Source organism: Watersipora subatra, chromosome 4 (assembly GCF_963576615.1).
Source record: "Watersipora subatra chromosome 4, tzWatSuba1.1, whole genome shotgun sequence".
Taxonomy (NCBI): Eukaryota; Metazoa; Bryozoa; class Gymnolaemata; order Cheilostomatida; family Watersiporidae; genus Watersipora; species Watersipora subatra.
The window spans coordinates 46,794,895-46,807,606 of NC_088711.1; the positions used below are offsets into that span (position 1 = coordinate 46,794,895).

General features: G+C 34.5%; 2 protein-coding genes across 2 annotated transcripts in view; both read right to left on the minus strand.

Moving 5' to 3' along the window:
* LOC137392998 (malignant fibrous histiocytoma-amplified sequence 1 homolog) overlaps nt 1-3,772 on the minus strand; it is a 37,303-nt gene extending 33,531 nt beyond the window's left edge. Inside the window, exons 1-2 of the mRNA XM_068079379.1 lie at nt 3,601-3,772; nt 281-419 (exon numbers count right to left, since the gene is read on the minus strand). Of these exons, the coding sequence (XP_067935480.1) occupies nt 281-419; nt 3,601-3,772 (311 nt within the window). The remainder of the gene's footprint in view (nt 1-280; nt 420-3,600) is intronic.
* Nucleotides 1-12,712, minus strand: part of LOC137394298 (uncharacterized) — a 290,856-nt gene that overhangs the window by 43,901 nt on the left and 234,243 nt on the right. The gene's annotated exons all lie outside the window — the stretch shown is intronic.

A 12,712-nucleotide genomic window follows, 5' to 3' on the forward strand; every position in this document is an offset into this window, starting at 1 on the left:
ATAAAAATCCAACATCCGATCGCAAAGATTTATGTAATAATACGAATATTGATGTTTACAACGTACGAAATACTTTGTTGTTGATATGATGTTTTCAAAAATACCCCCCCCCCCCGCCTTGAAATGGAGGTTTGAATCATTTTGACGAATCAAAGATTTGATGTTTTAAACCGTTCACATGCTACGAGAGTGAAAAATACAACAAAACTTTGTAGCATGTACTAGGGACTTCGTGGTGAAGGCCAACCGCTATCACTGAGTTTATTGAGTGTGTTCAAACCCGAAACTAGACAGTCGGCTGAGTACAATCCGCACGGCTATAACCAGTTCGGCTGACAGAATGAGAGTCGGGACAGCTGAGAATATCTCGGCTGTTAAGGACAAAGTTGGCTTGGCAATCAAGGTTATACTCGGCTCGACTAAAGCCAGACACGTTATCTTTTATACAGCAGGCGCTCCTACCAGGTAAATAATCCGTTCCAGGAGCGTTTACATTATAGGAAATTTATGTTTTAAGAACAGTAAAATACATCTAAGTTGCCTAATACGTTCCAATATCTTTTCAAACGCACCCCTTCAGCCATCCAAAAGAGAAAAACTTGACTTAACTCTTTCAATTTGTGGCCTTTACCGTACCTGCAGTGTTATTGGTTTGCATCGACAACTTTTCTCTTTTCACTGATCAATCTCATCAAAGTCTATTAAGCTTTGTAAAACTAATAATAAACATTTTCTATGCCTACAAAAAGACAAAATAACAAAATATTTTACTATAAAAAGCAGTTCTACCTGTTTGTTGTCTATTTTTATCCAGGGGTCAAAGTTAGGATAAAAGCTAACATTCGACGATATTCCAACTCGTGACATTCGGATTGGTAGACCGACGCTGTAACACCTGCTCCAATCGATCACCTTTGTAAAAATCTAATTTATGAACATTTGTGCGGCCATCTTTTTCTCCTTCTTGTCGACACCTCTAACGGTTTATTATGGTGAAGTAGAATGTCGGGAAAGTAATATATAATAAATATAACGCTATACGCACAATGTGTTTTCTCCCGCAAGTACGGCGAGTTAAACGAACATTCAAATCAAATGTGAAAGCTCGCCCGACTTGGCACTTCATGTTACATGGAATTTTTTACTTAGTAGGAAGCAAAAACTTCAAGTCATTTTTTTAGATTATCTGAAATGTACGTTATAGGAGGTACACGTTATAGGAATGTCTACTGTATTACTGAAGCTGAGTCATGCGTGCCGTCACGCACGACCAGCTGGGTTTAAAGGGGCAGAGCTTAAAGCATATAGTCTGGTGGCCACAGGGCTTTTTTGTGTCATTTTTTTTGCCAAGGTGGCACTACAATGGGGTATAACGAATCTTAGGTTTAATGGATAGAATAAAGCATCTCATAACTTTTTCACTATACCTACCGGAATTATTCTTGTCAAGCAGTGATTATTTGCCATTAAAAGATGGGTAGAAATACATCAATGAGATTTCCTTCGCGCCATGCGCAATCAGCTAGGTAAACATAAATCTATGCATTTGTTTAATACGGGGCGTGTTTGCTTTCACCGATAACATTTGTGTCCTTAGTCTGTTTCCGCTGTTCCCTGTTAGAAACGGCCGTCTACGTTGGTTAGTAGTAGCGCAAATTTAGTATCTTATATTTAAATTGATTACCACAGCTAGCTATTGTTGGTTACATAATTCATTATAATCAAGTTTTACATGCTAAGAAGTAAAAAAGCTTTGCTAACGAAAAAAAGCGATAATCCAAAGTTTTTAAGAGATGTAGAGCACCATCTACAAACAGTGAGATCGCAACTCGCAGTGTTAGTCGTATGTAAATGCCACACTGAATGCTTGAGGAAGATTGCTAGTGAGTCGAATTAACTAAGAGCTTCTCAAGTTGCAAAGAATCTCAAACCCCTGAAAAAAATAAGGTGAGATGATAGCAAACTCATTTACTTAATATTTATGATTAATTAATCAAAGATTAAATGCATTGCTTTATTGAAAATCTTGCGTTTCCTTCACTGTTTACTGTAGTCAATTGGATCAATGAGTGATAGGTGTTGATTATAATGAATCAAACTCTCAAGTCAAACTTCTCAGTCCAGATTTTACATATTGGTTACAAACTATACAATAAACTACTCTCTGTCGTAGGTATTGTTGCTGTGTTTTTAGAGACTCAGTGTTTCATACACTCAATAGCTCAATTCAATTTGTTTAATTTTTAGGCTAAGACGGTAGCACGACATAACATTATAAGCTACTTATATTATTGGGCTTCATAAATAGAATACCTAGATTGGGTATTTTTTTAATAAACCAGTAATACTGGACTATTTGTAATATAGCATGCCTCTGCTGATTTTTATTAAGACTTAGCTCGCCTATTTACAAAATTGGAGACTGTATTGCTCTTCGAAACGTCAAACCAATATCAACACAAAGTGTAGTACCTTCATGCAACTGTATGATTGTTATTTAACTGATGGTTTGGTTAGTTTTAAGTTACTATATTGTGTCATGCAGAACTTATCAGTACTGTATTATTGTGTTATTACACTATACTCGGGTGTATTGTATTATAATTATAGCTGTATCACGTTGTATTGAACTGATTTGAATTGTGTTATAGGATAGATATGTTGCATTATGTTGTGTGATATTATATATATTAATACATATTTTGTTGTATTTTACTCAATTGTATTATATTGTATTATACGTACACGTTCAAACCAGTCTTGTAGCTCTTCCTATTTTCAAGTTTAGAATTTATTGCTAAATGCTTTGATAAATCGTTTTTCGGATAGGTTATGATCGATAAATATAGCACCATAAATGTATGTCAGCACTGATATGTCTATATGATCATTTTGTATTTTGAACTCATTGTCTGTAATGGATTCTTTACATTGTAGTTGGCCGCCAGGGGCTTGATATGACAAACTTTTCTGGCCATCACTTTAGCCACTGATCTGCCAGAAACCCTCTTCATACTCGTAACATTGATACCTGTACAACTACTGATTGACAGGCTATACTGTATACCTCATTGGGTACGCTGGTTGTGAGCAGACTAACTAACGAATCTAATGTAAACTTAATCTTTTAAATGAAATTATTATATTGCTGGGCAGCACGTGACAAGCATAAAGTATTTATTATGCCTATCTTAGTACTTTCCGTTGGTACATGTTATTTCTTTTTTATGTAACTGACATTTATATGCGAAATTTCTGACTTAGCTTTAGATTTATTGTACTAGTAGCATGTTAAAACCATGCAGTATTTTGAAACCATGTATGGTTGAAATGTTGAATGTAACCAGTATGATGGAACGTATGGTGCAGTATGTTCGATGACAACCAACTTTCTGGATGATTAATTAATATCATGTCTTTGTATGGGTATCTTAGTACTTTGTATGATTATTATATAGCATGTTTACTAAAGTACATAGTCTGTTTATCATGATACAACAAAAACTGTTAATTGATTCTAGAAAGCATATTGCAAAGTATTTAATAAAACTATTACATAATTATAATCTTAAAGCTCATCATCACCGTCTAATTGATTACCATCCTCGATCTCGTCAGTCATTTCATTAGTGCACTCTACACAGCCGCATAGACTTGTGGAAACTCTTTTTGCATGAGCAACTGGTCCATTGGACAAGCTGCCTAGGAATAGCTCTTTGCTCATCAGGAAAGCATTGCCCAGAAATCTCATCATCGTCTTTACTCCAGACATGGTTTGTGGGATCTGGGGGCACCATTAATGGTTGAATTTCCCACTGCTGTATTGCTGCTTAGTAATTGACCCTCATTAAGTGCCGACGGAGAGAACCCTCTTGGTGGAAGTTTTTTTTCATAAGATGCCCTTGATGAGAACAACCTGTATCTGGCATCGGCTTCACTTGTAGAATCAGACTTGCCATAAAGATGCAGTGTTGAACGTGTTAGTGTGTTGAACAACATTTTATCTATTAGAATGTGGTAGTTGATTATATTGAATTATGTAATCCATGACAGCTAGCTTTGGAAATCGGTATAATTAGTAAATTGAAGTTTTCGATCATTACTACAAACGCCGGCGGTCGCTCGGCGAGACAGGAAACTGACTACACACCTAATTGATATCGGGATAATTTTATTTATTATTATTATTTATTTATAATTTTTATTTCGGAGATAACATTTTTAAAACATGTGCATTAAAAACAGAGCTGCGTAGGAATGCTGTAAGGTCACTAATGAAGACGATGAAAATCCAACCTCCGATCGCAAAGATTTGTGTAATAATACGAATAGTGATTTTCACAACATACGAAGTACTTCGTTGTTGATGCGATGTTTTCAAAAATACCCCTCTTTGCAATGGAGGTTTGAATCGTTTCGAAGAAGTAAAGATTCGATGTTTTAAACCGTTTACATGCTACGAAGCTGAAAAATACAAAACTTTGTAGCATATAACACTAGTGATTTTGTGGTGGAGGCCAGCGGGAACACTATCACTGAGTCTTCCAAGTGTGTTCGAACCCGGAAACTAGACAGTCGGCTGGCTGAGTACAATCGGCACGGCTATAACCAGTTCGGCTAACGGAACGAGAGTCGGAACAGCTGAGACCATCTCGGCTGTTAAGGACAAAGTTGGCTCAGCAATCATGGTTATGCTCAGCTCGGCTAAAGCCAGACACTTTATCTTTTATACAGCAGGCGTTTTCGTACGTCCAAATTACAATTACGTCCCATTTGAGCCGTTTCGGAAAGGGATTCCAATCTACAGCGTTTTCGTGATGGCTGCGATTAACTGTTCGTTTTTGAGCTTTTAAGAGCTTGTAATCACATTTCCACATATTTTGCACCTACAACACAGCAGAGCAAGAGACGATGAATCTTCTAATACCAAATAACTGTAATGTACATTTTGTTGCGAGTCAATCTTCAAAGTTATTTTTCTTGCCACACTTGTGAGACCAACCGACATACATGTATAGCGTAATCTCTACTATATATGCACTGGTAAACAAGATCCATGACTTTCTAGTTTGCAGAGATAAACTGTCAGATGTGCTAACAAGACAGAGACAATAATTAGTTTTGCAATTGCTCAGAAATACTTGAAAGCAATTGATTGGTGCAGGTGTTACGGCGTCGGTCTACCAATCTAAGCGTCACGAGTTGGAGTATCGTTGAAATTTATCTGTTATTCTAACCTTGACCCCTAAGGACAGATAGACAACGGATAATTAAACACCGTGCTTATTATAAATAAAATATTTTTTATTTTACTTTATTGCAAGCATATAAAATATTTGTTATTAATTTTCTATAGCACAATAGTAAACTAGCAAAATAGAAAAAGTAATCAAATCATTGTAAATAGACGTTGAAAATTTTCTTAACTTATTGTAAGATTGGAGCAGTCATGAACCATTAAATGAGTAAAAGTGATAAGGAAAAAAGTTGTCGATGCAAACCAATAATATTTCAATTAATGTAGAGCCAATAAATTAAAACGTTAGGACTAGTTTCTCTTTTTTGTATGGCCAGAAAGAGGCGAGTTTGAAAAGCTCTTTGAACAGATTAGGCAATTTACATGTATTTCACTGTTCGCATACCAAAATGTAAATGTTCCTGGAACGTATTATTTATGTTGGAGGAGCGCCTACTGTAAGCTGCGACTTCTGTTTTTTTTTCAAGAAACCCGACATTTTATATACTTCATGAATAATGCAGCACCCTTTAATACATCATATTTTTTACATTCTGTGTGTCTTGTACACAAATTTTTTTTAAATCAGTATTAAACTATGGTACCGATGTGGGTAAATCTAATCAATACTGCACAGACGACCTAGCTTTCGCCTGGTGTCATGTGTGACCTAGGGTAACCCTCCCCAACTACATTCAGAACACAAAGCTAAAATCAAAAATTTGAAAACGTAAATGGACATAAGACTTAACAATAAGAGTTATCTGAGCGGTAACTCACTCTGAAGTGGCTGGACTAATTACCTACTGTGTGTGCGTGCGCGTCAGTTGAAAGTGTTGCCATGAGAAAGGAATGTGAACAAACACATGTGTTCGAAAGATAAAAATGAAACAGTGTTTGATTGAAGGTATCTGTAGCTTATAAGTAGTACACAAAGTGAGCAAAGTTGTGCTCTTCTTATAGCAACAGAAAGATGAATCCAAACTATGGGAGGTTAAAAAGTTTGCTAGCAATATCGGGGTTAGCTCAAAGTACAGTGAGAATGTACAGTCACTGATAATAGGTGAATTATTAACCGTGTAAAAATTTTACCTGTATATAAAATGAGCAAGAACTTTTTTGCATAAAGAATTGAATACAAAACATGCAAAATACAAGAGCAGACAACAACCAATAAGATATGTTACTATTATTATCATGCTCTTCCTTAGCACAGACTTCAACATATTATCATTCAACAATAACAAATAAGTATGAGTAGGTTTAGCCAATTAAAATCAAGCATTAGAACTATTTCACAATGAATAGCCTTTTCGCAATATCATTCCTAGACACTAATAAGGAACTCATAATCTAAAAACACATCTGCAGAAAAGAAAAAACAAAATGACTTCCAGCGATCAATAAATGTGACTGTAAAAGTTCAGCAATAAGACTATTCCAAAACAAAAAGGTATTCTTTGAGCCAAAATTCTGTTATTAAACTGTAGTTAAATACAAATGCCACAAAAAAGTCGCTCCACATTTTCAATAGATTGATTATCATGGAAAAAACCTTTCTTGTTTATCTTTGTTTTTTTAAAGAAAACATAAAATAAATATAAAACAATAAGCGCTCAAAAATTCTATCTGAATAATACAGTATCATTTTTTGACATTTTATTAGGCTACTGAAAATTCAGTTTTGCAAATATGATTACAAACTAGAAGTTGTAGGGAGAAAAAGACTGTTTTAGGAACTGAAAAGGAAATATAGCAGACGCCACTTTTTTAATTGGAGCTGCCCACTAGTAGTACTGCCTCCTTGACACGGACCATATGGTCAGTGAACTCTTTATATTAAATACTAAGTAATGCACTCTTACCTAATTAGGTTAATGTGACCTACTTGTTATTGACAAATCTCAAGTAGTCTTATGTGGTTCAATTGATGTGGTTCAATAAGCTTAGCAGTAGTAAAATATATTGTCATTATTTAGTGTTTCTGATGATATCATTGGGTAGACTTGTTTATATATAATTGATTCACTTTGGCAAACTTTAACAGGTGAGGGTGAGGATCTGTTATCCCATAGAATATAATTTAAACTGTGTAGATACACTTTCACAAACTACCACCCTGATATCTAAGTACTTCATTTATGCAGGAGCTCATTGTATCAGTTCCACCACCCTGTTTGTCTAAATTAGTAAAATTTGAGATAGTGAGTAGAAAGTAGAAAAAGGTATGACAACTTCTGTTGTATAGAAGTAACTACCTAACTTCTTACCTTTTCCAATGTGATGGATCATGTAAGCATTCCACAGCAAATGTGTTGAGATGTGGAGAGATGATTCCGAATGGTGGAATATCCCCTTTACAGCGCAAGTGAGTTATGTGATAGGGTTTAATATCATCAAGAATCTCTTTAACGCTCATGTTTTTTAAATCTGAGTATGCTGGCCAGTGTTTAGGCTCATTCTCGCCAGAATGTCTGTATTCGACTGCATATTCTACAATAAATCCACAAATAATTAGTGCATTTCAGAAAGCAAAGTACATGTAGATGTGAACTATGTATTTTGAAATATGACTTACAATATCTGGCAGCTTTGGGAATTTCATATGTTTAAGGTTGACTTGCAGCAAAATTCACATAACAGTTATTTGGCATCAAAAGTTTCACCATGTCTTACTTTGCTGTGTTGTAGGTGCAAAATATGTGGAAATGTTATTACAAGCTCTTAAAAGCTAAAAAACAAAAAGCCGCCGTAGATTAGAATCAGTTTATTTCTCTGACATAGTCATTACATTTGGTTATTGTTTTGTCATGTGATGTTCTCATGTGAATTGCAAGGCCAATAAAAGGCTCAATGTAAAACTTCTCATATCACTAGTTTATGCAAACACTTCGGGTTTTACCGAAGATCCTGTATCAAATATAGATGCTCGCTACTTTACAACTTTGTTTCGGCTTGGTCTAATTGTCTAGTCGTAATCTGATCATGTGACCCGTGATTAATTCGTGATTAATTTTTGCAGCATTTTTCGAATATCACAGGTGACCAACCGGCTCGTCATGTTTATCAGACAATGACATGTGCTCCTTCAAGCTAAGGTTACAAATTAAACGAATTTTTACGGTAGGATATCTGTGCTGAAAGTGACAGCATTACAGTGACGATAAGATAGACGCCTAAGAACAATAGACATGGTTTTATTGAATGCGTGAAGTATATTCGTGAAAATATCTCGACGAATGAGGTTGCTTGAAAATGTAAACAGAAGCCATCTCGTACAACTACGTCCCATTTGAACCGTTTTGGAAAGATAATCTAAACTACGGCGGTCTCGTGTGGCTGCAATTAACTGTTCGTTTTTTAGCTTTTAAAAGCTTGTAATCACATTTCCACATATTTTGTACCTACAACACAGCAAAGTAAGACATAGTGAATCTTTTGATACCAAATAACTGTAATGTGAATTTTGTTGCAAGTCAACCTTTAAGTTTGACTCTGGTTTTCTGCTGCCAGTGCATAATACTCTGTGGCAGCAATTACCAGTGCTACATTTTCAGTTCACTAACCTTATTGATTCCAATAAATATACTTTAATATTTCAGTTCTTTATTAATTTAATGTTCCAGTTCATCTTGTTAATCTAATATATTAGTTCATTTTGTTAATTTAATATTTCAATTCATTTTGTTAATTTAATATATTAGTTCATTTTGTTAAATTAATATTTTAGTTCATTTTGTTAATTTAATATATTAGTTCATTTTGTTAATTTAATATTTAAGTTCATTTTGTTAATTCAAAATGTATTGAATACAACCACATGTAGTTCTCAAATTATTCTATTTAAATATGACTATTTTCCTACCAAAACATAGATTTATGTTGAAGAATACAAAAGTTAGCTCTGTGTAAACAACGAACAACCTTTGAGTCTTACATAAAAACTACTCAGTAATACAATCCCAACCTTTGATCATTTAACCGTTAGAGAGTTTTTACTTTTCTATTTTGTATTACATTAAAATTGACTTGTCAATGAGCGTCCGCTGATACCAGCGTAGTGTTGAAACTGCTCTCTTCATTTCCTAGTTGCTTATCATTCACACTGTTTTGGTCATGACACTTGAGAGATCAAAGGAAGTTTAAGCAAAATGCTTCCGTTCTTAACAAAAATCTGACTGAGTTTCTATTGATGTAGAAATAGAGATTATTTCTCTGTCCAACGTTGACTAGCAGGTTAACCTATACTTCTTGGAAGCCTTTATATAAGATCACCTTACGGTTTGATTGTCAAATACTAACAGTGAAACCTCTGCTTAAGATTGATCACCTTAAAAAATACACACCATGTGAAACTTGAACAATTGACCTTTCACCTGAAATACTTTCCCAAGTTTCTCAAAATATTGCCGTTTTGTACATCGATACATGTGTACTTAGTTCTTATTTACATGTTAAAACACGAGCAAACTTCTTTACATTGATCCTCTAATATCTACAAAGGTGTCTAGTAGTTAGAGGGAGAAAATGAAAATGATCTGAAGAAAGGAAAGTCTTGATCAAGGAAAGATAGAGAGGATAGGTGTTATTTACAAATACTATGTCTATAACTAACATGAAATATGAAAGAAAAATTAGATTATTTTTATGTTTATGAATTTTTTCGAAAGATTTGATTTTTTTTCACTCAATTTGCTCATGCAAATTAACAGAAAACCTCTAATTGAATGCCACCTTTATTTGAATGCTCCCTATTTGACCACCACCATAAGAGAAGGGTTAAAAAATAGAGTGCCATCCATTAATTGAACACCACCTCCATTTAACCACTACTTTGAGATTCTTTTATCTTTACGAGCCCATAATAGCAAGTGATCAGTTGAAAAGCGTCTACAAAATTGGTACTAATAATGACTCGATTACATCAATAACAATTAATTATTTCGTTGTTTCTGTTTGTACTGAAGTATGTTACTTGTAACTGTACCTCTTAACAGGCTAATAATAGTTTTTTGTTTAAGACGGTTTTGATACTTTACGTATGCGAAAAACGATTTACATTTGCGATGGTATGTGAATGACTAACCTTAAATGTTGACTTGCAACAGAACTCACATTACAGTTATTTGGTATCAAAAAATTCACCATGTCTTACTATGTTGTGCTGTAGGTGCCAAATATGTGGAAATGTGATTACAAGATCTTAAAAGCTCAAAAACGAAAGGCGGCCGTAGATTGGAATCTCTATATTTCTCTGACGTAGTCATGAAATTTGGTTATCGTCTTGTCACGTGATGTTCTCATGTGAATTGAAAGGCCAGTAAAAAGCTCAATATAAAACTTATCGTAGCACTAGTTTATGACAAACATTTCGGGTTTTACCGAAGACCCCGCATCAAATATAGATGCTCGCTACTTTACAGTTTTTTTCGGCTTGGTTTAATCAGCAAGTCGTAATCTGATCATGTGACCCAATACTTCGCAAATAATTTCTGCAGCATTTTTCGATTATCACAGGTGACCAACAGGCTTTTGATGATCAGACAATATGTACTTCTTCAACCGAAGGCTAAAAAATTAAACAAATTTTTACGGTAAGTTATAAGATGTCACTGCTAAAAGTGACATCATTACAATGACGATAAAACAGACGCGTAAGAAGAATAGACACGGTTTTATTGAATGCGTGAAGTATATTTGTGAAAATATTTCCACGAATAAGGTTGCATGAAAGTGTAAACAGAAACCATCTACCACGACTACGTCACATTTGAGCCGTTTTGGAAAGAGAATCCAAGCTAGAGCGGTCTCGTGTTGCTGCGATTAACTGTTCGTTTTTTAGCTTTTAAGCGCTTGTAATCACATTTCCACATATTTTGCACCTACAACACAGCAGAGTAAGACATGGTGAATCTTTTCGTATCAAATAACTGTAATGTGAATCTTGTTGCAAGTCAACCTTTAAAGGTTGACTTGCAACAAAATTCACATTACAGTTATTTGGTATCAAAAGATTCGCCATGTTTTACTCTATTGTGTTGTAGGTGCCAAATATGTGGGAATGTGATTAAAAGCTCGTAAAAGCTAAAAAACGAACAAAAAATCGCAGCCACACGAGACCGCCCTAGTTTGGATTCGTTTTCCAAAACGGCTAAAATGTGACGTATGTGTGCTAAAACGGCTAAAATGTGTGCGAGATAGTTTATGTTTACACTTTCATGCATCCTTATTCGTCGAACTATTTTCACAAATATACTTCACGCTTGCGATAAAAACCATGTCTATTGTTCTTACGCGTCTATTTTGTCGGCATCGTAATGCTGCAACTTTGAGCACTGATATCTCAAAACATAGCATAAAAATATGTTTAATTTTTTAAGCTTAGTTTGAACGATTGCATATCATCCTCTGATAAAAATGATGAGCCTTTTGGTCCGCTATGATGGTTGAAAAATGCTGTAGAAATTTTTCGCGCCATATAGCGGGAATTGTAAGTCACGTGACCAGATAATGTTAGTTTCAGTTCAAGTTTGATCTATCGCAAATAGCAAACACGCTTTCTCATATTCAACTTGTTTATTTCAATTCGTCATAATGTCTAACGCGCCACATAGTGTTTGTGCAGCTGCCAAGCTGAGAAGCACCTTTTTTTTGGCCAAGAGCTGAGAAAAGACCAGACCTCCACCGGGCGTGGAGCAACTGGGTGAAGCTGGATGTGGCAAACTTTATTTATTCGCCTGCTTACTCTTACCTTTGTTTTCGCCAGTTCAAAGACGACATGTTTTCTAACCTGTTTGCATACTCCACATGTCACCAAAGCACGTGAGTAATTTAATTTATGAACTACTTGTATTAGTAGTTGTAACTCGGGTTATTTTCTAGTATTCTCCTAATAGTACTGTATTAATCTCTATTTAATATAACAATATTAATGTCATTTAATTGTAATATTATATTATTAGTATTTTATCTTTTTAATTACGTGTATTATTCTTATTATAATAACAAAACTAATTCATACTGCATATCTATCTGTAAAACGTAATATATTAATATATAATTGATAAAATAATGTTGTTTCACGATTAATTTCGCCAAATTTCTTAACCCCACTCACTTATAGATATGTTATATAAAATAGTTATTGTCATTTTCTGGTATCATCGTTAATAGCATATTAATATTATTAGTTGATTATTATTAGTATTAGATGAAGAATTTGTGCCAACCACTGAAGACTGGGAAGAGTTTGAGCGCTATGTTGGCCAGCGTCAAACGCTCTCCAATTACATGTAAGATAGAGCTGAACTAAACCAAACTTGACAAAATATAAAAAATATCCATAGAGTTATTACTCACATTTTATGTTTACAATATCATGGATTCTGATAAGGTTTTGTAAAATCTGTGTCATGATTGCATGGCTATATATTTATTCTTTTTCTGATCAAGCAAATATGATATAATAACAGGAAA